Here is a 26,497-nt window from a genome sequence, read left to right on the forward strand (position 1 = left end):
CAGGTGTGACCACAGGGTTATAGTTGATTATGTATCAGGTAAAGGTGTAACACAGCAGGTGTGACCACAGGGCTATAGTTGATTATGTATCAGGTAAAGGTGTAACACAGCAGTTGTGACCACAGGGTTATAGTTGATTATGTATCAGGTAAAGGTGTAACACAGCAGGTGTGACCACAGGGTTATAGTTGATTATGTATCAGGTAAAGGTGTAACACAGCAGGTGTGACCACAGGGTTATAGTTAATTATGTATCAGGTAAAGGTGTAACACAGCAGGTGTGACCACAGGGTTATAGTTAATTATGTATCAGGTAAAGGTGTAACACAGCAGGTGTGACCACAGGGTTATAGTTAATTATGTATCAGGTAAAGGTGAAACACAGCAGGTGTGACCACAGGGTTATAGTTAATTATGTATCAGGTAAAGGTGTAACACAGCAGGTGTGACCACAGGGTTATAGTTGATTATGTATCAGGTAAAGGTGTAACACAGCAGGTGTGACCACAGGGTTATAGTTGATTATGTATCAGGTAAAGGTGTAACACAGCAGGTGTGACCACAGGGTTATAGTTGATTATGTATCAGGTAAAGGTGTAACACAGCAGGTGTGACCACAGGGTTATAGTTAATTATGTATCAGGTAAAGGTGTAACACAGCAGGTGTGACCATAGGGTTATAGTTGGTTATATATCAGGTAAAGGTGTAACACAGAAGGTGTGACCACAGGGCTATAGTTGATTATGTATCAGGTAAAGGTGTAACACAGCAGGTGTGACCACAGGGTTATAGTTGGTTATGTATCAGGTAAAGGTGTAACACAGCAGGTGTGACCACAGGGCTATAGTTGATTATTTATCAGGTAAAGGTGTAACACAGCAGGTGTGACCACAGGGTTATAGTTGGTTATGTATCAGGTAAAGGTGTAACACAGCAGGTGTGACCACAGGGCTATAGTTGATTATTTATCAGGTAAAGGTGTAACACAGCAGGTGTGACCACAGGGTTATAGTTGATTATGTATCAGGTAAAGGTGCAACACAGCAGGTGTGATCACAGGGTTATAGTTGATTATGTATCAGGTGAAGGTGTAACACAGCAGGTGTGACCACAGGGCTATAGTTGATTATGTATCAGGTAAAGGTGTAACACAGCAGGTGTGACCACAGGGTTATAGTTGATTATGTATCAGGTAAAGGTGTAACACAGCAGGTGTGACCACAGGGTTATAGTTGGTTATGTATCAGGTAAAGGTGTAACACAGCAGGTGTGACCACAGGGCTATAGTTGATTATTTATCAGGTAAAGGTGTAACACAGCAGGTGTGACCACAGGGTTATAGTTAATTATGTATCAGGTAAAGGTGCAACACAGCAGGTGTGATCACAGGGTTATAGTTGATTATGTATCAGGTGAAGGTGTAACACAGCAGGTGTGACCACAGGGCTATAGTTGATTATGTATCAGGTAAAGGTGTAACACAGCAGGTGTGACCACAGGGTTATAGTTGATTATGTATGGCCGGCTGTTGTATTTAGTTACCTGGGTCCTTGACGATGGCCGGCTGTTGTATTTGGTTACCTGGGTCCTTGACGATGGCCGGCTGTTGTATTTGGTTACCTGGGTCCTTGACGATGGTCGGCTGTTGTAATTGGTTACCTGGGTCCTTGACGATAGCCGGCTGTTGTAATTGGTTACCTGGATCCTTGACGATGGCTGGCTGTTGTAATTGGTTACCTGGGTCCTTGACGATGGCCGGCTGTTGTAATTGGTTACCTGGGTCCTTGACGATGGCCGGCCGTTTACTGTCCCGTGTCTGTAATTACCGTTTACCGGCCCGTGTCTGTCATTGCCGTTTACTGTCCCGTGTCTGTAATTACTGTTTACTGTCCCGTGTCTGTAGTTACCGTTTACTGCCCCGTGTCTGTAATTGCCGTTTACTGTCCCGTGTCTGTCATTGCCGTTTACCGTCCCGTGTCTGTCATTGCCGTTTACTGTCCCGTGTCTGTAGTTACCGTTTACTGTCCGGTGTCTGTCATTGCCGTTTACTGACCCGTGTCTGTAATTACCGTTTACCGTCACGTGTCTGTAATTACCGTTTACTGTCCCGTGTCTGTAATTACTGTTTACTGTCATGCATCTGTAATTACTGTTTACTATCCCGTGTCTGTAATTACTGTTTACTGTCCTGTGTCTGTGACGGTGTCTCGAGCCACGGACAACAGTATTGTAGCCAGTCAGAGCCACTGCAGAACCACTGACTACAGTACCCAGAGTTCACAGGAAACTCCATCCATCTGTCCATAGAAACAGAACTAGTGATTGTAGTTCTGTCAGTCTCTTTCTGTGTGTGTACAGACACACAGTTACCTAGGAATCTAGGACAAAATTGATTGATAGATTGAGTTGTTTACAGTACTTAGGATCAAATGATTCTCACCTTACTGTCTAGGTATTTAAGTCAGTTATCACTGGTGTATATTTATATATATTTATTTTTATTTAAACTAGACAAGTCAGTAAAGAACAAATTCTTATTTACAATGACGGCCTACACCGGCCAAACCCGGACGACGCTGGGCCAATTGTGCGCCGCCCTATGAGACTCCCGTATCACGGCCGGTTGTGATACAGCCAGGAATCGTCCCTGTCTCTCCTCCCTGTCTCTCCTCCTTGTCTCTCCTCCTTGTCTTTCCTCCCTGTCTCTCCTCCCTGTCTCTCCTCCCTGTATGTGTAACAGCAGATCTGACCAGTTACTAATGGGTATACAGGAACTCCTTCCTCCTCTGTTGTAGTCGTCCAGAGAGAGGAGAGGAGAGAGAGGAGAGGATGGTCAGAGGAGAAAGAGGAGAGGATGGTCAGAGAGGAGAGAGGATGGTCAGAGAGGAGAGAGGATGGTCAGAGAGGAGAAAGGATGGTCAGAGAGGAGAAAGGATGGTCAGAGAGGAGAGGATGGTCAGAGAGGAGAGGATGGTCAGAGAGGAGAGAGAGGAGAGGATGGTCAGAGAGGAGAGGATGGTCAGAGAGGAGAGGATGGTCAGAGAGGAGAGAGAGGAGAGGATGGTCAGAGAGGGGAGAGAGGAGAGGATGGTCAGAGAGGGGAGAGGATGGTCAGAGAGGGGAGAGGATGGTCAGAGAGGGGAGAGAGGAGAGGATGGTCAGAGAGGGGAGAGGATGGTCAGAGGGGAGAGGATGGTCAGAGAGGATGGTCAGAGAGGAGAGAGGGGAGAGGATGGTCAGAGAGGATGGTCAGAGAGGAGAGAGGATGGTCAGAGAGGAGAGAGGGGAGAGGATGGTCAGAGAGGATGGTCAGAGGAGAGAGGATGGTCAGAGAGGAGAGAGGGGAGAGGATGGTCAGAGAGGAGAGAGGATGGTCAGAGAGGAGAGAGGATGGTCAGAGAGGAGAGAGGATGGTCAGAGAGGAGAGAGGATGGTCAGAGAGGAGAGAGGATGGTCAGAGAGGAGAGAGGATGGTCAGAGAGGAGAGGATGGTCAGAGAGGAGAGAGGATGGTCAGAGAGGATGGTCAGAGAGGATGGTCAGAGAGGAGAGAGAGGAGAGGATGGTCAGAGAGGAGAGAGGATGGTCAGAGAGGAGAAAGAGGAGAGGATGGTCAGAGAGGAGAGAGGATGGTCAGAGAGGAGAGAGGATGGTCAGAGAGGAGAGAGGATGGTCAGAGAGGAGAGAGGATGGTCAGAGAGGAGAGAGGATGGTCAGAGAGGAGAGAGGATGGTCAGAGAGGAGAGAGGATGGTCAGAGAGGATGGTCAGAGAGGAGAGAGGATGATCAGAGAGGAGAGAGGATGGTCAGAGAGGAGAGAGGATGGTCAGAGAGGAGAGAGGATGGTCAGAGAGGGGAGAGGATGGTCAGAGAGGGGAGAGGATGGTCAGAGAGGGGAGAGGATGGTCAGAGAGGGGAGAGGATGGTCAGAGAGGGGAGAGGATGGTCAGAGAGGAGAGGATGGTCAGAGAGGAGAGAGGGGAGAGGATGGTCAGAGAGGAGAGAGGATGGTCAGAGAGGAGAGAGGATGGTCAGAGAGGAGAGAGGATGGTCAGAGAGGAGAGAGGATGGTCAGAGAGGAGAGGATGGTCAGAGAGGGGAGGATGGTCAGAGAGGAGAGATCTCTGTTATCAATGCTCTCCTCTCGGTTTCCCAGGTCCCTTGACACCTGACTGGGGAAATAAGGTGGTCAGCTCTTTAAATGGTTTTTCTGTGGCTCACTGATTCCTGATAGACAGATTGATCAGATTTGCGACGGAGTGTGGACCTGTAAGATCCCAGACCATTTCTACCTCCTACCTAACCTTGCGTCACAGACATGTATTTAAAAAAACACATGGAACCCTGAACTAAGTGATATATTGGAAGTTGTCAGTATTTGTTTTGTGTGGGACGGTCAAGTGTTAAAACCCTCACTTCCTGGAGTATGATCTCAACGTCATGACAACCAGACTGTCTCTCTCCAGACTTGGCATCTCGATTTTGTCTTCTGTTTTTGGGGATAATTTCTTCAGTCTGGGTTTCTGTCTGTCTTTGCCCCAGTATGGACGTGAAGTGGGATTTTCCCAAAGGGGATGAAATTAAATGATTAGAATTGAATAGTTTCTCAAATTTTAGGGGAAGTTTATTTATCTCTGTGAGTGGCTTGATCTAGCCCTAATCTAATCCTAATCTAATCCTAATACTAATCTAGTCCAAATCCCCAAAATGTTCGGATGGCATGTAAGAGGGTTTATTGTGTTACTCACACTGTTGATATTGTCCCCTGAGCTACCGAGAGGATTGAGGTGCTGGCTGAGGAACAGGGCTGACAAACATCGCATCGATTTAATCCAAATCAACACAGGAATTACCCCAAATTAAGATCATAGCTCAGAATGATACTTATGACAGTTTTATTACGTTTCTGTCACCCAATCCTATAATGATGAACGAACACACACGGTCAGTTTATCTATGTTGTATTAATTAATTATTAATTAATTATTATTAATTAATTATGTCTCCAGTTAAGGTGGTCTATAGTTGATTATGTATCAGGTAAAGGTGTAACACAGCAGGTGTGACCACAGGGTTATAGTTGATTATGTATCAGGTAAAGGTGTAACACAGCAGGTGTGACCACAGGGCTATAGTTGATTATGTATCAGGTAAAGGTGTAACACAGCAGGTGTGACCACAGGGTTATAGTTAATTATGTATCAGGTAAAGGTGTAACACAGCAGGTGTGACCACAGGGTTATAGTTGATTATGTATCAGGTAAAGGTGTAACACAGCAGGTGTGACCACAGGGCTATAGTTGATTATGTATCAGGTAAAGGTGTAACACAGCAGTTGTGACCACAGGGTTATAGTTGATTATGTATCAGGTAAAGGTGTAACACAGCAGGTGTGACCACAGGGTTATAGTTGATTATGTATCAGGTAAAGGTGTAACACAGCAGGTGTGACCACAGGGTTATAGTTAATTATGTATCAGGTAAAGGTGTAACACAGCAGGTGTGACCACAGGGTTATAGTTAATTATGTATCAGGTAAAGGTGTAACACAGCAGGTGTGACCACAGGGTTATAGTTAATTATGTATCAGGTAAAGGTGAAACACAGCAGGTGTGACCACAGGGTTATAGTTAATTATGTATCAGGTAAAGGTGTAACACAGCAGGTGTGACCACAGGGTTATAGTTGATTATGTATCAGGTAAAGGTGTAACACAGCAGGTGTGACCACAGGGTTATAGTTGATTATGTATCAGGTAAAGGTGTAACACAGCAGGTGTGACCACAGGGTTATAGTTGATTATGTATCAGGTAAAGGTGTAACACAGCAGGTGTGACCACAGGGTTATAGTTAATTATGTATCAGGTAAAGGTGTAACACAGCAGGTGTGACCATAGGGTTATAGTTGGTTATATATCAGGTAAAGGTGTAACACAGAAGGTGTGACCACAGGGCTATAGTTGATTATGTATCAGGTAAAGGTGTAACACAGCAGGTGTGACCACAGGGTTATAGTTGGTTATGTATCAGGTAAAGGTGTAACACAGCAGGTGTGACCACAGGGCTATAGTTGATTATTTATCAGGTAAAGGTGTAACACAGCAGGTGTGACCACAGGGTTATAGTTGGTTATGTATCAGGTAAAGGTGTAACACAGCAGGTGTGACCACAGGGCTATAGTTGATTATTTATCAGGTAAAGGTGTAACACAGCAGGTGTGACCACAGGGTTATAGTTGATTATGTATCAGGTAAAGGTGCAACACAGCAGGTGTGATCACAGGGTTATAGTTGATTATGTATCAGGTGAAGGTGTAACACAGCAGGTGTGACCACAGGGCTATAGTTGATTATGTATCAGGTAAAGGTGTAACACAGCAGGTGTGACCACAGGGTTATAGTTGATTATGTATCAGGTAAAGGTGTAACACAGCAGGTGTGACCACAGGGTTATAGTTGGTTATGTATCAGGTAAAGGTGTAACACAGCAGGTGTGACCACAGGGCTATAGTTGATTATTTATCAGGTAAAGGTGTAACACAGCAGGTGTGACCACAGGGTTATAGTTAATTATGTATCAGGTAAAGGTGCAACACAGCAGGTGTGATCACAGGGTTATAGTTGATTATGTATCAGGTGAAGGTGTAACACAGCAGGTGTGACCACAGGGCTATAGTTGATTATGTATCAGGTAAAGGTGTAACACAGCAGGTGTGACCACAGGGTTATAGTTGATTATGTATCAGGTAAAGGTGTAACACAGCAGGTGTGACCACAGGGTTATAGTTGATTATATATCAGGTAAAGGTGTAACACAGCAGGTGTGACCACAGGGTTATAGTTGATTATGTATCAGGTAAAGGTGTAACACAGCAGGTGTGACCACAGGGTTATAGTTGATTATGTATCAGGTAAAGGTGTAACACAGCAGGTGTGATCACAGGTTTATAGTTGATTATGTATCAGGTAAAGGTGTAACACAGCAGGTGTGACCACAGGGTTATAGTTGATTATGTATCAGGTAAAGGTGTAACACAGCAGGTGTGACCACAGGGTTATAGTTGATTATGTATCAGGTAAAGGTGTAACACAGCAGGTGTGACCACAGGGCTATAGTTGATTATGTATCAGGTAAAGGTGTAACACAGCAGGTGTGACCACAAGGTTATAGTTGATTATGTATCAGGTAAAGGTGTAACACAGCAGGTGTGACCAAAAGGTTATAGTTGATTATGTATCAGGTAAAGGTGTAACACAGCAGGTGTGACCACAGGGTTATAGTTGATTATGTATCAGGTAAAGGTGTAACACAGCGGGTGTGACCACAGGGTTATAGTTGATTATGTATCAGGTAAAGGTGTAACACAGCAGGTGTGACCACAGGGTTATAGTTAATTATGTATCAGGTAAAGGTGTAACACAGCAGGTGTGACCACAGGGTTATAGTTGGTGTCTGTTGGACTATAGTGTGTTTTATGACACAGTTGTAGATCTCAGTCATCTCCCCTACAGTGATCTGCAGGGGGCTAGGGATATGTAGTGCACCCTGGGTACTCTACTGACCAGCAGACTGACCCATGGGCATGACAGAGGAGAGAGCCGTGTTATCCTGTCAAGCTGTTGTAGTGCACCCTGGGTACTCTGCTGATGCTCATTGAAATCAAATAGTAGTTCTCTACCCTCCCAAATCAAAACCAACACAGTTCAGAAAACACCTGCTACCCAGTCGAATTTTAGAAAATGGGGAAATGGCGTTTGACTCGAAGAGAAAATCGATATGCTGGGAGACACAGTAAACAGCAGCTAAATAATTAAAGAGAAAATATGTGTACAGCTGGATAAGAGCAGAAAACACACTGACACACACACACACACACACACACACACACACACACACACACACACACACACACACACACAGGTGGATATTATACATTTACCAAAAAAGCTGTTTTTAGGAGCAGAAGATCAATAAGGGTCTACTTCCAGACTTCAGAAATCAACAGACTTTATATGTAATACAAAATAAGGGTCTCACACCCAGTATTTAGAGAGATTATAGAAACAGTATTTAGAGATTATAGTAACAGTATTTAGAGAGAGATTATAGTAACAGTATTTAGAGAGAGATTATAGTAACAGTATTTAGAGAGAGATTATAGTAACAGTATTTAGAGAGAGATTATAGTAACAGTATTTAGTGAGATTATAGTAACAGTATTTAGAGATTATAGTAACAGTATTTAGAGATTATAGTAACAGTTTTTAGAGATTATAGTAACAGTATTTAGAGAGAGATTATAGTAACAGTATTTAGAGATTATAGTAACAGTATTTAGAGATTATAGTAACAGTATTTAGAGAGAGATTATAGTAACAGTATTTAGAGATTATAGTAACAGTATTTAGAGATTATAGTAACAGTATTTAGAGATTATAGTAACAGTATTTAGAGATTATAGTAACAGTATTTAGAGATTATAGTAACAGTATTTAGAGATTATGGTAACAGTATTTAGAGATTATGGTAACAGTATTTAGAGATTATAGTAACAGTATTTAGAGATTATGGTAACAGTATTTAGAGATTATAGTAACAGTATTTAGAGAGAGATTATAGTAACAGTATTTAGAGAGAGATTATAGTAACAGTATTTAGAGAGAGATTATAGTAACAGTTTTTAGAGATTATAGTAACAGTTTTTAGAGATTATAGTAACAGTTTTTAGAGATTATAGTAACAGTATTTAGAGAGAGATTATAGTAACAGTATTTAGAGAGAGATTATAGTAACAGTATTTAGAGATTATAGTAACAGTATTTAGTGAGATTATAGTAACAGTATTTAGAGATTATAGTAACAGTATTTAGAGATTATAGTAACAGTATTTAGAGATTATAGTAACAGTATTTAGTGAGATTATAGTAACAGTATTTAGAGAGAGATTATAGTAACAGTATTTAGAGATTATAGTAACAGTATTTGGAGATTATAGTAACAGTTTTTAGAGAGAGATTATAGTAACAGTTTTTAGAGAGAGATTATAGTAACAGTTTTTAGAGAGAGATTATAGTAACAGTATTTAGAGATTATAGTAACAGTATTTAGAGATTATAGTAACAGTTTTTAGAGAGAGATTATAGTAACAGTTTTTAGAGAGAGATTATAATAACAGTTTTTAGAGATTATAGTAACATTACACCATAAACTGCTACATCACTTTATTTACAAGGAAACTGCGCTACTTAGTCAATGACGTGTCCGTGTGTCCGTGCGTCTGTGTGTCCGTGTGTACGCTCCGTGATTTAAAGCAATCAATTACAAGTGGCAAGGAATTTGTTTCAATCAGGCCTGAATTGTACTCTGTGTCTGCTGTGATGTAGTGTGTCTGTGATGTAGTGTGTCTGTGTGTCTGTGATGTAGTGTGTCTGTGTCTGTGCGTCCGTGTGTCTGCTGCGATGTAGCTGTAGACTGTTACTATTGTGTGTTCATGGACGGTAAAATACAGATTTGTGTTGTTGTGGGGAAGGGGCTAAAGTGTCATGGTGACGGGGAGTAAATCCCTCCTCTCCCAGATGGAGATTAGCCCTCTACCTGGGGAGAACCCCTGACTCTTGTCCTCTCCTAGTCTCTGAGAGCTGGTCATGCTGCTCTCTCTATATATATATTACCAGATCCAAAGCCCCTCTCTTCATCACAGGGGCCCAGGCCGGGCTGGTGGATGAACTGAAGAGCCCCTCTCTTCATCACAGGGGCCCAGGCCGGGCTGGTGGATGAACTGAAGAGCCCCTCTCTTCATCACAGGGGCCCAGGCCGGGCTGGTGGATGAACTGAAGAGCCCCTCTCTTCATCACAGGGGCCCAGGCCGGGCTGGTGGATGAACTGAAGAGCCCCTCTCTTCATCACAGGGGCCCAGGCCGGGCTGGTGGATGAACTGAAGAGCCCCTCTCTTCATCACAGGGGCCCAGGCCGGGCTGGTGGATGAACTGAAGAGCCCCTCTCTTCATCACAGGGGCCCAGGCCGGGCTGGTGGATGAACTGAAGAGCCCCTCTCTTCATCACAGGGGCCCAGGCCGGGCTGGTGGATGAACTGAAGAGCCCCTCTCTTCATCACAGGGGCCCAGGCCGGGCTGGTGGATGAACTGAAGAGCCCCTCTCTTCATCACAGGGGCCCAGGCCGGGCTGGTGGATGAACTGAAGAGCCCCTCTCTTCATCACAGGGGCCCAGGCCGGGCTGGTGGCTGAACTGAAGAGGTGTTGTGGCTGAAAAGATCTCTTGCTCTCTGTACACAGCTTGACGCCAGCTGATAGCCCTGGAGAGGAGAGGGGGGGGGGGTAGTAGGGAGGGGGCAATAAGAGGAGAGGGGGTGGTAGAGGAGAGGGGGTGGTAGAGGAGAGGGGGTGGTAGAGGAGAGGGGGGGTAGAGGAGAGGTTAGAGGGGATAGAGGGTAGAGGGGATAGAGGAGGGGGTAGAGGGGATAGATGAGAGGGGATAGAGGAGAGGGTAGAGGGGATAGAGGAGAGGGTAGAGGGGATAGAGGAGAGGGTAGAGGGGATAGAGGAGGGGGTAGAGGGGATAGAGGAGAGGGTAGAGGGGATAGAGGAGAGGGTAGAGGGGATAGAGGAGAGGGTAGAGGGGATAGAGGAGGGGATAGAGGGGATAGAGGAGAGGGTAGAGGGGATAGAGGAGAGGGTAGAGGGGATAGAGGAGAGGGTAGAGGGGATAGAGGAGAGGGTAGAGGGGATAGAGGAGAGGGTAGAGGGGATAGAGGAGAGGGGATAGCGGAGAGGTTAGAGGAGATAGAGGAGAGGGTAGAGGGGATAGAGGAGAGGTTAGAGGGGATAGAGGAGAGGAGAGGGTAGAGGGGATAGAGGAGAGGGGATAGAGGAGAGGGGATAGAGGAGAGGGTAGAGGGGCTAGAGGAGAGGGTAGAGGGGATAGAGGTTAGAGGCGATAGAGGAGAGGGGATAGAGGTTAGAGGGGATAGAGGTTAGAGGCGATAGAGGAGAGGGTAGAGGGGATAGAGGAGAGGGGGGGGCGATAGAGGAGAGGGGGGGGGGGCGATAGAGAGGTTAGAGGGGATAGAGGAGAGGTTAGAGGGGATAGAGGAGAGGTTAGAGGAGGGGGGCGAGAGGGTAGAGGGGATTGAGAGGGGGTTGGTAGAGGGGATAGAGGGGGGGGGGGGTAGTAGGGAGGGGGCAATAAGAGGAGAGGGGGTGGTAGAGGAGAGGGGGTGGTAGAGGAGAGGGGGTGGTAGAGGAGAGGGGGGGTAGAGGAGAGGTTAGAGGGGATAGAGGTTAGAGGCGATAGAGGAGAGGGGATAGAGGAGAGGGTAGAGGGGATAGAGGAGGGGGTAGAGGGGATAGATGAGAGGGGATAGAGGAGAGGGTAGAGGGGATAGAGGAGAGGGTAGAGGGGATAGAGGAGAGGGTAGAGGGGATAGAGGAGGGGGTAGAGGGGATAGAGGAGAGGGTAGAGGGGATAGAGGAGAGGGTAGAGGGGATAGATGAGAGGGTAGAGGGGATAGAGGAGGGGATAGAGGGGATAGAGGAGAGGGTAGAGGGGATAGAGGAGAGGGTAGAGGGGATAGAGGAGAGGGTAGAGGGGATAGAGGAGAGGGGATAGAGGAGAGGGGATAGAGGAGAGGTTAGAGGAGATAGAGGAGAGGGTAGAGGGGATAGAGGAGAGGTTAGAGGGGATAGAGGAGAGGGTAGAGGGGATAGAGGAGAGGGGATAGAGGAGAGGGGATAGAGGAGAGGGTAGAGGGGCTAGAGGAGAGGGTAGAGGGGATAGAGGTTAGAGGCGATAGAGGAGAGGGGATAGAGGTTAGAGGGGATAGAGGTTAGAGGGGATAGAGGTTAGTGGGGATAGAGGTTAGAGGCGATAGAGGAGAGGGTAGAGGGGATAGAGGAGAGGGGGGGGCGATAGAGAGGTTAGAGGGGATAGAGGAGAGGTTAGAGGGGATAGAGGAGAGGTTAGAGGAGGGGGGCGAGAGGGTAGAGGGGATTGAGAGGGGGTTGGTAGAGGGGATAGAGGAGAGGGAGGGCGATAGAGTAGAGGGAGGAGAGGAGAGGGTAGAGGGAAAGGGGGATACCTAGTCAGTTGTACAACTGAATGCATTCAACTGAAATGTGTCTTCTGCATTTAACCCAACCCCTCTGAATCAGAGAGGTGTGGGGGGGGGGGGCTGCATTAATCGACATCCACGTCATCGGCGCCCGGGGAACATTGGGTTAACTACCTTGCTAGGGCAGAACGACAGATTTTTACTGAGTCAGCTCGGGGATTCAAGCCAGCAACCTTTCGGTTACTGGCCCGACGCTCCTACCCACCGAGACGAGAGGTGTCCCACTTTCTGGTCTGCTGTGCTGTGTGTTTACTAGTGCTGTGAATGGCTGGTGTCTGTCGCTCTGTTAAGACCTGATTCTAGATCAGCAGATAAGACACCTGGTCTATTTTAACCAATTGGCTGCTGAAGTGGTCACCTCCTGCAGTGAGCTGTGAACCCAGAGCAGTGGTTGACGAGGGTAGCACAATTCCACAAAAGTCCTAGCCTCAGCGGCCACGATGGTGGAACAAGCAACACAAGTCACAAGTTTTCCAGAAATCCAGTTGTGTTGAACATTCCCAGAAGGGGGAGGGGTTCATTCATAAAGTATTCAGACCCCTTGAGTTTTTCCACATTTTAGTTACCTTCCAGCCTTATTCTAAAATTGATGAAACCATTTTTTACCACATCAATCTACACACATTACCCTGTCATGACATCACAATACCGTGTCATGACATCACATTACCCCGTCATGACATCACAATACCCCGTAATGACATCACATTACCCCGTCATGACATCACATTACCCCGTCATGACATCACAATACCCCATAATGATAAATCGAAAACAGGTTTTTAGACATTTTAGCAAATTTATTAAATTTTTTTTTATAATGAAACACCTTATTTGCATAAGTATTCAGACTGTTTGCTATGAGACTAGATATTGAGCTCAGGTGCATCCTGTTTCCATTGATCATCCTTGAGATGTTTCTACAACTTGATTGGAGTCCACCTGTGGTCAATTCAATTGATTGGACATGATTTGGAAAGGCACACACCTGTCTATAGAAGGTCCCACAGTTGACAGTGCATGTCAGAGCAAAAACCAAGCCATGAAGTGAAAGGAATTGTCCGTAGAGCTCCGAGACAGGATTGTGTTGAGGCACAGATCTGAGGAAGGGTACCAAAAACTTTCTGCAGCGTTGACAGTCCCCAAGAACACAGTGGACTCCATCATTCTTAAATGGAAGAAGTTTGGAACCACCAAGACTCTTCCTAGAGCTGGACGCCCAGCCAAACTGAGCAATCGGGGGAGAAGTGCCTTGGTCAGGGAGGTGACCATGAAACTGATGGTCACTCTAACAGAGCTCCAGAGATCCTCTGTGGAGATGGGAGAACCGTCCAGAAGGACAACCATCTCTGCAGCACTCCACCAGTCATATTGAAGAGTGCAGGGCTCAGATTGCAACCCTGGCGAAGGCCCCGCCCCTGGTTAAAGACTTCTGTTATTTTCTTGCCAATTTTAATGCTGTACGTATTGCCAGTATACATTGATTTAATTATGTCACATGTTTTACCCCCTACACCACTTTCAAGAACTTTGTAGAACAGTCCTGTAGAACAGTCCTGTATGCCAAATAGAATCAAATGCTTTTTGGAAGCCAATTTTACATTTGATACATTTTGGTATTATTTTGGGGGACGTGTGAAAATGATCGGTCGTGCGATGTTTTGGTATAAATCCAAATTGGCTGTTAAGGAAGTTTAAAACTCTCATTTATAATACTATAGAAAACCTTCCCCGGGTTACTGTTCACACAAATTCCTCTGTAATTGTTAGGGTGAAATTTGGTTGTTATGAGTCCTTGATTCCAGATATCAGGGAAATAATCTACACTCAGGATCAAATTAAACAGTTTTAGTATAGCCAATATACAATTTTGCGCTAGTGAGTTTGAGCATCTCATTGAGGATGCCATCAGGTCTGCATGCTTTTTTAAATTTGAGGGCCTGAAGTTTCTTATAGAGCTCCTGGTCAGTAATTTAGTCGGATGGATTTTAATTGTGCTTTATATCTTTTTCTTATCCATAAAACATGAATTTGACGTTGTTCTGCATTTGCATCAAGTGTTGTGTTTTAAAATCGGTTGTCCATATGTCACCATTTTGGTTCCCTAATTCATCTAGTTTCAATTTTTTTTAAATTTTTCCGGTTTTGCCAGAAGTTGTTTGTGTTTATGGACTCCTCAATTAGTGTCAGCTGCTTGCTGTTGTTTGCTGCCTCTCCATCTCTCTTCCTCCCTCTCTCTCTCTCTCTCTCTCTCTCTCTCTGTTTCACTCTCTCTCTTCCTCCCTCTCTCTCTCTCTCTCTCTCTCTCTCTCTGTGTTTCTCTCTCTCTCGTCCTCCCTCTCTCTCTCTGTGTTTCTCTCTCCCCCCCCCTCTCTCTCTCTCTCTGTTTCTCTCTCTCTCTCTCTCTCTCTCTCCCTCTTTCTCTCTGTGTTTCTCTCTTTCTTTCTCCATCTTTCCAGCTCTCAATCCTTCTCTCTCAGTTCAAAAGGCTTTATTGGCATGGGAAACATATGTTTACATTACCAAAGCAAAAGGAATAGACAATTAACAAGGGAAACATTAGTGAACATTACACTCACAATAGTTTTAAAAGAATGTAGACATTTCAAATGTTATATTATTGTCTATGTACGGTGTTGTAACACTGTGCAAGTAGTTGAAGTGTGAAAGGGAAGATAAATAAACAGATAAATATAGGTTGTATTTACAATGTTGTTTGTGCTCCACTGGTTGCCCTTTTTGTCATGGCAACGAGCCACACATCTTGCTGCTGCTGTGACTGCACACTGCGGTATTTCACCTAACAGATATGGGAGTTTATCAATGTTTGAATTGTTTTCAGATTCTTTGTGGGTCTGTGGGAAATATGTCTCTCTAATATGGTAATACATTTATCTGTCTCTCTCGCTTTCGCTCGCTCTCTCTCTCTCCATCTCTCTCTCTCTCCATCTGTCTCTCTCTCTCCATCTCTCTCTCTCCATCTCTCTCTCTCGTTCTCTCTCTCTCTCGTTCTCTCTCGTTCTCTCTCTCTCTCGTTCTCTCTCTCTCTCTCTCTCTCTCTCTCTCTCTCTCTCTCTCTCTCTCTCTCTCTCTCTCTCTCTCGCTCTCTCGCTCTCTCTCAGAACATCCATGGTCATAAGGGTCCCATCACAGCGGTGTCGTTTGCTCCTGACGGGAGGTACCTGGCCACCTACTCTAACGCGGACAGCCACATCTCCTTCTGGCAGGTTTGTACTCACACACACACACACACACCACGCACAAACATGCACACTCACTCACACACACACACTCACCATTCCTAGAAGATAGCTGATATTGCATAGTGGAGGGAAGCATGAAGCGTTAATGGCCCCCAGTGAGAGGTAGTCTAGTCCTGCTCCCAGCCTGTCCTGTCTCCTGTCCCGTCTCCTGTCCCGTCTCATGTCTCGTCTCCAGCACACACACCACATCCCAGCCCGGCTGTCTCCTGTCCTGTTCCCAGCAGCAGTAGCACAGAGGAGAGGAGGGACTGTAAAACCCCTGACGCTGCCAAGTCTCTGTCTCCTATCACTAATGACTGTAAATATAAACCACAGGTCCCTGCCTGCCTTCCTGCGGGACGTACAGCTAGCCGCCTACATTGGTAATGAGCTAGGAGACGGTCCGGGGTTTAGGTCTGGGTCTCTCTCTCCTAGACACGCTGCCAGCCTGGGGTCTGGGTCTCTCTCTCCTAGACACGCTGCCAGCCTGGGGTTTAGGTCTGAGTCTCTCTCTCCTAGACACGCTGCCAGTCTGGGGTTTAGGTCTGGGTCTCTCTCTCCTAGACACGCTGCCAGCCTGGGGTTTAGGTCTGGGTCTCTCTCTCCTAGACACGCTGCCAGCCTGGGGTTTAGGTCTGGGTCTCTCTCTCCTAGACACGCTGCCAGCCTGGGGTTTAGGTCTGAGTCTCTCTCTCCTAGACATGCTGCCAGTCTGGGTCTCTCTCTCCTAGACACGCTGCCAGTCTGGGGTTTAGGTCTGGGTCTCTCTCCTAGACACGCTGCCAGTCTGGGGTTTAGGTCTGGGTCTCTCTCCTAGACACGCTGCCAGTCTGGGGTTTAGGTCTGTCTCTCTCTCTCCTAGACACGCTGCCAGTCTGGGGTTTAGGTCTGAGTCTCTCTTTCCTAGACACGCTGCCAGTCTGGGTCTCTCTCTCCTAGACACGCTGCCAGCCTGGGGTTTAGGTCTGAGTCTCTCTCTCCTAGACACGCTGCCAGCCTGGGGTTTAGGTCTGGGTCTCTCTCTCCTAGACACGCTGCCAGTCTGGGGTTTAGGTCTGGGTCTCTCTCTCCTAGACACGCTGCCAGCCTGGGGTTTAGGTCTGAGTCTCTCTCTCCTAGACACGCTGTCAGCCTGGGGTCTGGGTCTCTCTCTCCTAGACACGCTGCCAGCCTGGGGTTTAGGTCTGGGTCTCTCCTAGACACGCTGCCAGCCTGGGGTTTAGGTCTGAGTCTCTCTCTCCTAGACACGCTGTCAGCCTGGGGTCTGGGTCTCTCTCTCCTAGACACGCTGCCAGTCTGGGGTTTAGGTCTGAGTCTCTCTCTCCTAGACACGCTGCCAGCCTGGGGTTTAGGTCTGGGTCTCTCTCTCCTAGACACGCTGCCAGCCTGGGGTTTAGGTCTGAGTCTCTCTCTCCTAGACACGCTGCCAGTCTGGGGTTTAGGTCTGGGTCTCTCTCTCCTAGACACGCTGCCAGTCTGGGGTTTAGGTCTGGGTCTCTCTCTCCTAGACACGCTGCCAGTCTGGGGTTTAGGTCTGAGTCTCTCTCTCCTAGACACGCTGCCAGTCTGGGGTTTAGGTCTGGGTCTCTCTCTCCTAGACACGCTGCCAGCCTGGGGTTTAGGTCTGAGTCTCTCTCTCCTAGACACGCTGCCAGCCTGGGGTTTAGGTCTGGGTCTCTCTCTCCTAGACACGCTGCCAGCCTGGGGTTTAGGTCTGAGGCTGGGGCAAACTGATGTCTTCTCCCTTCTCAACTCCGCTCCGTGTCTGCCTGTACTCACTGAGGGACGGATAGGGTTGCTCCAGTTTTAACTCTCATCCCCAAGTCACAACATTTCTTCACATTTGGATCAATGACTTTTCTGTTTTTCCCACAAATCAAACTGCACTCTGGGCTTTGGGGTGGGGTGGGGGGGTTTAAATGTGTTTCTAGATGGGGAGGGAGGTTTAAATGTGTATCTTGGTGGGGAGGGAGGTTTAAATGTGTATCTTGATGGGGAGGGAGGTTTAAATGTGTTTCTAGATGTGTATCTTGATGGGGAGGGAGGTTTAAATGTGTTTCTAGATGTGTATCTTGATGGGGAGGGAGGTTTAAATGTGTATATTGATGGGGAGGGAGGTTTAAATGTGTTTCTAGATGTGTATCTTGATGGGGAGGAGGTTTAAATGTGTTTCTAGATGTGTGTCTTGATGGGGAGGGAGGTTTAAATGTGTTTCTAGAAGTGTATCTTGATGGAGAGGGAGGTTTAAATGTTTTTCTAGATGTGTATCTTGATGGGGAGGAGGTTTAAATGTGTTTCTAGAAGTGTATATTGATGGGGAGGGAGGTTTAAATGTGTTTCTAGAAGTGTATCTTGATGGGGAGGGAGGTTTAAATGTGTATCTTGATGGGAGGGAGATTTAAATGTGTTTCTAGAAGTGTATCTTGGTGGGGAGGGAGGTTTAAATGTGTATCTTGATGGGGAGGGAGGTTTAAATGTGTTTCTTGATGGGGAGGGAGGTTTAAATGTGTTTCTAGATGTGTATATTGATGGGGAGGGAGGTTTAAATGTGTATATTGATGGGGAGGGAGGTTTAAATGTGTTTCTAGAAGTGTATCTTGATGGGGAGGGAGGTTTAAATGTGTATCTTGATGGGGTGGGGGGGTTTAAATGTGTTTCTAGATGTGTATCTTGATGGGGAGGGAGGTTTAAATGTGTTTCTAGAAGTGTATCTTGATGGGGAGGGAGGTTTAAATGTGTATCTTGATGGGAGGGAGGTTTAAATGTGTTTCTAGAAGTGTATATTGGTGGGGAGGGAGGTTTAAATGTGTTTCTTGATGGGGAGGGAGGTTTAAATGTGTTTCTAGAAGTGTGTCTTGATGGGGAGGGAGGTTTAAATGTGTTTCTAGATGTGTATCTTGATGGGGAGGGAGGTTTAAATGTGTATCTTGATGGGGTGGGGGGGTTTAAATGTGTTTCTAGATGTGTATCTTGATGGGGTGGGGGGGTTTAAATGTGTTTCTAGAAGTGTATCTTGATGGGGAGGGAGGTTTAAATGTGTATCTTGATGGGGTGGGGGGGTTTAAATGTGTTTCTAGATGTGTATCTTGATGGGAAGGGAGGTTTAAATGTGTTTCTAGAAGTGTATCTTGATGGGGAGGGAGGTTTAAATGTGTATCTTGATGGGGTGGGGAGGTTTAAATGTGTTTCTAGAAGTGTATCTTGATGGGGAGGGAGGTTTAAATGTGTATCTTGATGGGAGGGAGGTTTAAATGTGTTTCTAGAAGTGTATATTGGTGGGGAGGGAGGTTTAAATGTGTATATTGATGGGGAGGGAGGTTTAAATGTGTTTCTAGATGTGTATATTGATGGGGAGGGAGGTTTAAATGTGTATATTGATGGGGAGGGAGGTTTAAATGTGTTTCTAGAAGTGTATATTGGTGGGGAGGGAGGTTTAAATGTGTATCTTGATGGGGTGGGGGGGTTTAAATGTGTTTCTAGATGTGTATCTTGATGGGAAGGGAGGTTTAAATGTGTTTCTAGAAGTGTATCTTGATGGGGAGGGAGGTTTAAATGTGTATCTTGATGGGGTGGGGGGGTTTAAATGTGTTTCTAGAAGTGTATATTGGTGGGGAGGAGGTTTAAATGTGTATCTTGATGGGGAGGGAGGTTTAAATGTGTTTCTAGAAGTGTATATTGATGGGGAGGGAGGTTTAAATGTGTATCTTGATGGGGTGGGGGGGTTTAAATGTGTTTCTAGAAGTGTATCTTGATGGGGAGGGAGGTTTAAATGTGTATCTTGATGGGGTGGGGGGGTTTAAATGTGTTTCTAGAAGTGTATCTTGGTGGGGAGGGAGGTTTAAATGTGTATCTTGATGGGAGGAAGATTTAAATGTGTTTCTAGAAGTGTATCTTGATGGGGAGGGAGGTTTAAATGTGTTTCTAGATGTGTATCTTGATGGGGAGGGAGGTTTAAATGTGTATCTTGATGGGGTGGGGGGGTTTAAATGTGTTTCTAGATGTGTATCTTGATGGGAAGGGAGGTTTAAATGTGTTTCTAGAAGTGTGTCTTGATGGGGAGGGAGGTTTAAATGTGTATCTTGATGGGGTGGGGGGGTTTAAATGTGTTTCTAGAAGTGTATCTTGATGGGGAGGGAGGTTTAAATGTGTATCTTGATGGGGTGGGGGGGTTTAAATGTGTTTCTAGAAGTGTATCTTGATGGGGAGGGAGGTTTAAATGTGTATCTTGATGGGGTGGGGGGGTTTAAAAGTGTTTCTAGAAGTGTATATTGGTGGGGAGGGAGGTTTAAATGTGTATCTTGATGGGGTGGGGGGGTTTAAATGTGTTTCTAGAAGTGTATCTTGATGGGGAGGGAGGTTTAAATGTGTATCTTGATGGGGTGGGGGGGTTTAAATGTGTTTCTAGAAGTGTATCTTGATGGGGAGGGAGGTTTAAATGTGTATCTTGATGGGGTGGGGGGGTTTAAATGTGTTTCTAGAAGTGTATCTTGATGGGGAGGGAGGTTTAAATGTGTATCTTGATGGGGTGGGGGGGTTTAAATGTGTTTCTAGAAGTGTATATTGATGGGGAGGGAGGTTTAAATGTGTATATTGATGGGGAGGGAGGTTTAAATGTGTATCTTGATGGGAGGGAGATTTAAATGTGTTTCTAGAAGTGTATATTGGTGGGGAGGGAGGTTTAAATGTGTTTCTAGAAGTGTATATTGGTGAGGAGGGAGGTTTAAAGTAGCATATTTTCTTTATCACCGATATCTGTCCCCTACATTGACTTTCACAAGTTATCATGCTATGTGGACTTCCTGTAAGTCCTAGAATAGATAAAGGATTGACCTCTTTTGTATGATAGTGTTTTATGTTCTGTTGAAGTATAGCTACATCTACTCAGTGTCCAAACATAATCCCTGCCGTCCTCTCTTCTCCCTCCCTGCTGTCCTCTCTTCTCCCTCCCTGCTGTCCTCTCTTCTCCCTCCCTGCTGTGTTCTGGTGGGGAGTGAGCTGGCACCATAAGGTGCAGGCATCAGCATCCTAGAGGCTATGTCCTGCTGTTTTGCCCTTGAGAACCCTAAACTCCTCCAGGGCCGTGAGAACCCTAAACTCCTCCAGGGCCTTGAGGAACCCTAAACTCCTCCAGGGCCTTGAGAACCCTAAACTCCTCCAGGGCCTTGAGGAACCCTAAACTCCTCCAGGGCCTTGAGAACCCTAAACTCCTCCAGGGCCTTGAGAACCCTAAACTCCTCCAGGGCCTTGAGAACCCTAAACTCCTCCAGGGCCTTGAGAACCCTAAACTCCTCCAGGGCCTTGAGGAACCCTAAACTCCTCCAGGGCCGTGAGAACCCTAAACTCCTCCAGGGCCTTGAGGAACCCTAAACTCCTCCAGGGCCGTGAGAACCCTAAACTCCTCCAGGGCCGTGAGAACCCTAAACTCCTCCAGGGCCGTGAGAACCCTAAACTCCTCCAGGGCCTTGAGAACCCTAAACTCCTCCAGGGCCTTGAGAACCCTAAACTCCTCCAGGGCCGTGAGAACCCTAAACTCCTCCAGGGCCTTGAGAACCCTAAACTCCTCCAGGGCCTTGAGAACCCTAAACTCCTCCAGGGCCTTGAGAACCCTAAACTCCTCCAGGGCCTTGAGAACCCTAAACTCCTCCAGGGCCGTGAGAACCCTAAACTCCTCCAGGGCCGTGAGAACCCTAAACTCCTCCAGGGCCTTGAGAACCCTAAACTCCTCCAGGGCCGATCATGTAAAAAGAGGAATTCTGTTCTCTCCAAGAAAATGGAAAATAAAATATTAAATATTTTTGTTGTTGTTCTTGCTTCCTCTCCTCTCTCCAGATGAATACGTCTCTGCTGGGCAGTATTGGCATGTTGAACTCTACCCCCCAGCTGAAGTGCATCAAGACCTACCAGGTCCCCCCGGTGCAGCCTGCCTCCCCTGGCTCTCAGAACGCCCTGAAGCTGGCCCGCCTTATCTGGACCTCCAACCGGAACGTCATCCTCATGGCCCACGATGGCAAGGAGCACCGCTTCATGGTCTGAGGGGGGTCAGGGGACGAGGTCACTTGGGGTTAGAGGTTAAACGGTCACCACCAGGGGGGGGGGGGGGGGGGTCAACTAACTAACCACAACCAGGAAGTGATTGAGATGAAAAAGGCTGTGCATCTATCGTTTACATTGATTACTATTACTGCTGTTTCATTGTCCTGTTGTTTACACTGTTGTCCATTTTAATTCCTCCACTTGATCTAATTGTTGTTGTTCCTCTCCTCCCCAGACATTTCCTCTCCTCTGTTATTTAAAGTGAAACACCACTAGTGTTGCTGTCTAGTCTGTCTTGGTCTTTTCAAAGCCCTTGGTGTGCTGATTCGGCTTCTAGATGTAAACTTTACACCTTTAATAAATTGTTGTGCGTGTGATGGAGAGGTCAGGTGTGGACCTGCACTGAGAGGTGTCAGGTGTAAAAAGTGTGTTTGGGGTTACGCATTTTGTCTTAACTGCACCAAGCATCTGAGCCGTGTGTTAAATAGGACACCCTCCTTTGCTCACCTCTACGGCAACTGACGATGTACACCTTTAAACACGAACACTTTACCAAGCCATTCTACCCTCCCGAATGTTTATATTACACCCCAAAGAGAGGGAAGACGTGTTTTAAAAACGTATCACTATTAGGTCCGAGAGGAAGATCATATCATATGAAGAATATATCACTATAAAGGCTTTATCATTGTTGCTGCTTGTTTTACTACGTACCTCTGTCTGTTTATTAGCTGTTGGATACTGACTAGAATAATGTGGCAGGCTAAGATACTCGTATTAATATGTACATTGAGCCAAGGAGTCCTATAGGACGGCCACGACGTAGCAAAGAAAAAAACCTTCGCCCTGATCCTCTTATTGCAGATATACTAGGTTCTGAGAGTACGTACAAGATACTAGGTTCTGAGAGTATATACAGATACTAGGTTCTGAGAGTATATACAGATACTAGGTTGTGAGAGTATATATAGATACTACTGTAGTTTCTGAGAGTATGGATATATTTTAGAGAGACTTTACATTGACTATATATCCCTGGAATGTGTGCAGATGCTATTATTTTCTTCTTGCTATAAACCCCTGGCCCGGCAGCAGGCTGCGAGTGTTTTTAGGGTCCCTGTGAGTGTTTTTAGGGTCCCTGTGAGTTCTCTGCTCTGCTGCTGCTCTGCCGGCACTGCCTGCTCCGCTTTTCTCCACCTCATCTCCGCTGCTGTCAAGTTCCTTTCATTAGCCGTGTAAAAGCTTCTAACGCCAGAGAACACCTGCAAGCCCAAGCGTGTCAAAGCTTTTCACAAGTTCTCTCCGCACAAAAAAAGTACCCCCCCCACAATCTTGTCAGACTGCTTTTGATGGTCTTGACTTGACTTCCCTCCAACCTTGGAAGATCTTAATCTCTTTTCTCCACTGCCCACTGTAATAGCTTCAGAAAATGTGTTTTTTGGCAGTTTCTCTGAGAAAGAAAAACAAACATTGCGATGGAAAGAGTCAAGTAGAGAAAAGTAAGTGAGAAAGACCCTAGAGGCAGGATTTCATCTCATTTTTCTTCCAGGCTGCCTTAAATTATGTTTTTGTAATTCTTTTGAATGAGATGAACGGAACATTGTAGTATCAGTGGGTCTAACACACAACCTTGAGGAACTCCTTTTGTTATAGTACGTCTGTTTTAAAAACAGAGCTGATACTGCTCTCAGCACCGGAGCGTTTGTCTGAGGTGTCGAAAGACTTCATACATTGGCTGGTAACTAACCTGTTAGAGTGACAGACATGTAAAATACCGGTCAAATGTTTTACAACACCTCACTCATTCAAAGGTTTTTCTTATTTTTTTTTACTATTTTCTGCATTGTAGAATAATGGTGAAGACATTAAAACTATGAAATAACACATATGGAATCATGTAATAACCCAAAAAAGTATTAAACAAATCAGAATATATTTTATATTTGAGATTCTAAAAATATCCCCCCTTTGCCTCGATGACAGCTTTGCACACACTTGGCATTCTCTCAACCAGCTTCACCTGGAATGCTTTTTCAACAGTCTTGAAGGAGTTCCCACATATGCTGAGCACTTGTTGGCTGCTTTTCCTTCACTCTGCGGTCCGACTCATCCCAAACCTTCTCAATTTGTTTGAGGTCGGGGGATTGTTGAGGCCAGGTCATCTGATGCAGCACTCAATCACTCTCCTTGGTAAACTAGCTCTTACACAGCCTGGAGGTGTGTTGATAGTCCCACCAAACCAGATGGGATGGCGTATCGCTGCAGAATGCTGTGGTAGCCATGCTGGTTAAGTGGGCCTTGAATTCTAAATAAATCAAATCTCCAATTTGGACTCCAGACCAAAGGACAGATTTCCACTGGTCTAATGTCCATTGCTCATGTTTCTTGGCCCAAGCAAGTCTCTTCTTCTTATTGGTGTCCTTCGGTAGTGGTTTCTTTGCAGCAATTCGACCATGAAGGCCTGATTCACGCAGTCTCCTCTGAACAGTTGATGTTGAGATGTGTCTTTCACTTGAACTCCGTGAAGCATTTATTTGGGCTTCAATTTCTGTGGCTGTTAACTCTAATAAACTTATCCCCTGCAGCAGAGGTAACTCTGGGTCTTCCGTTCACTGTGGCGGTTCTCATGAGAGCCTGTTTCATCATAGTGCTTGATGGTTTTTGCGACTGCACTTGAAGAATCTTCTGTATACCCCCCTACCTTGTCACAACACAACTGATTGGCTCAAACGCATTAAGAAGGAAAGAAATTCCACAAATTAACTTTGAAGAAGGCACACCTGTTAATTGAAAATGCATTCCAGGTGACTACCTCATGAAGCTGGTTGAGAGAATGCCAAGAGTGTGCAAAGCTGTCATCAAGCCAAAGGGTGACTATTTGAAAAATCTTTTTTTGGTTACTACATGATTCCATATGTGTTATTTTATAGTTTTGATGTCTTCACTATTATTCTACAATGTAGAAAATAGTCCAAATAAAGACAAACTCTTGAATGAGTGAGGTGTTGTAAAACCTTTGACCGGTAGTGTTTTGAAACACATTCCCTCTCTAGATTACTGGAGACGTATGGAACACTTGGCTCTGCTGTGATTGGCTGCGGTTCAGGTGTCGTGTGAAGTTGTCCCTAGAAGGCTAATCTTGGGTCAGTTTTGCATTTTCCGTTACTTAATGGTTACGGTTGGAAGAGGGAAAGCTGATGGTGGAGCTGAGTTTCCTAATGTACCTCCTGTGTTCAGGAGGACTGTTCCTTTAATGGTCTTCCTCTCTGGAGGCTGCTAGCTACGTACTTGCCATGGCTAATGAATTCCCACCAATACACTGTTAGTGTACATGGAGCACTGTCTGTCACGGTGTGTGTATTGGAGAGCAGGACTTAGGGTATATCTCTATAGAGAAGGTCGTGAGGCTTCCTTCCCTCTCTCTTCCTCTTCCTCCCTCCCTTCCTACCTCCTCCTTCCTCCCCTCCTTGAGCCACAGCCAGTCTCTGTCATTAGGCTGAACCACAGAGACAGACAGAGCCCAGCCCCAAGCCTGGCTCCAGCCTCAGCAGCATGGAGTACACCAGGCAGACTGTAAACAGCGTTCAGTGGGGATAGCTGCTGGGCTGCCTGTCTGTCTCTGTCTGTCTGTCTGTCTGTCTGCTGCACCCTCACTTCCTGAGCAGTAGGAGAGAACTATTCCCACCTGGTCCTGTGGATATCACGGAGCCTTCTGGAATCTAGCTTGTCTTTGTGTTTCAGGTTGACGGACGCAAAGATGTTTTACGTGTTCCTTTAATAAAGAGGACCAAGTAGTTTGGTGTTTTGACTTTTTTTTTTTGCTTGGCTGAAATGTTTCTCCAATATAGATGTTTAAAAGCTGAAACTAAAGTTTGACACGTGAAGGTTATGCAATGTTACTCCTCAGAACTTGATGAAGATGAAATGTAGCTTCCTGCAGATTTTCTTTCCTAAATGTCAACACATTCTGTGATATTTCTCCCTGCTTGCAGGAATGCTATTTTTACAATCCAATTCTTTATTTTTCATTAATAAATTCTATATCTCTTTTCATTCTTCTGTATCACCGGACAAGAGATTTCAGTTCTGCTATAGCTCAACTGCAGCTAGGACCAATACAGATCTACCCTACCTCTCTCTCTCTCCTCTCTCCTCTCTCACACTCCCTCGCTCCTCTCTCCTCTCCTCGCTCCTCTCTCCTCTCACACTCCCTCTCTCCTCTCTCACACTCCCTCGCTCCTCTCTCCTCTCCTCGCTCCTCTCTCCTCTCTCACACTCCCTCTCTCCTCTCTCCTCTCTCACACTCCCTCGCTCCGTGCTGAAACACAAACTGGCAGCACTCCTGCCGTTGCTTTAAGTATCCTATTGATCTGTCAGCTGCCCTTCTCTTAAATAGACAGACATAAAAGAACTTCAATGTCAGTTTATTTGATAGGCTTAACATTATCTAGTGTGTTGCCAGTGTGATGATGATGATGATGGCAATGGTGGTAGTGGTGATGAAGATCATGATGGTGGTGGTGATGACGATGGGGGTGATGAAGGTGATGATGATATTGATCTAGCTTCCCTACTGTCTCTATGTTGTAGTTTGGCTCTGAAGGTGCTCTGTGACTGTACCTGTAACTGTGGTGTACCTGCCGTGCATATGTGCTTTCGATCGTTCACCTAATAATATATTATATTGATGAAGACGTACTGTAATGTCCTGTGTTTAAAAACGATCTATTGTGTTTGACTTCTGTGTTCAATAAAAATTATATGTCTGACAGTGACTAGGCTTTTGTGTGAGTGACTCAAGTTGATTCACGTTGAATGTTGATTCATATTGATTCAGACCGGTATCGCATGATTACACAGTGACTAGGCTTTTGTGTGAGTGACTCAAGTTGATTCATGTTGAATGTTGATTCACATTGATTCAGACCGGTATGATTACACAGTACACACATATATATATATATACAGTGGGGAGAACAAGTATTTGATACACTGCCGATTTTGCAGGTTTTCCTACTTACAAAGCATGTAGAGGTCTGTAATTTTTATCATAGGTACACTTCAACTGTGAGAGACGGAATCTAAAACAAAAAT

At 45.7% G+C, this 26,497-nt stretch overlaps 1 protein-coding gene across 2 annotated transcripts in view; it reads left to right on the forward strand.

The window, feature by feature from the left end:
- The window catches only part of LOC139544398 (WD repeat-containing protein 7-like), a 371,233-nt gene extending 345,055 nt beyond the window's left edge, over nt 1-26,178 (forward strand). For both annotated transcript variants that reach the window (XM_071351437.1, XM_071351438.1), the window contains 2 exons: nt 15,251-15,355; nt 21,200-26,178. In XM_071351437.1, coding sequence (XP_071207538.1) covers nt 15,251-15,355; nt 21,200-21,403 — 309 coding nt within the window. In that variant the 3' untranslated portion in view covers nt 21,404-26,178. The remainder of the gene's footprint in view (nt 1-15,250; nt 15,356-21,199) is intronic.
- Nucleotides 26,179-26,497: the final 319 nt, after the last annotated feature.

This window comes from Salvelinus alpinus, chromosome 18 (assembly GCF_045679555.1).
Source record: "Salvelinus alpinus chromosome 18, SLU_Salpinus.1, whole genome shotgun sequence".
Taxonomy (NCBI): Eukaryota; Metazoa; Chordata; class Actinopteri; order Salmoniformes; family Salmonidae; genus Salvelinus; species Salvelinus alpinus.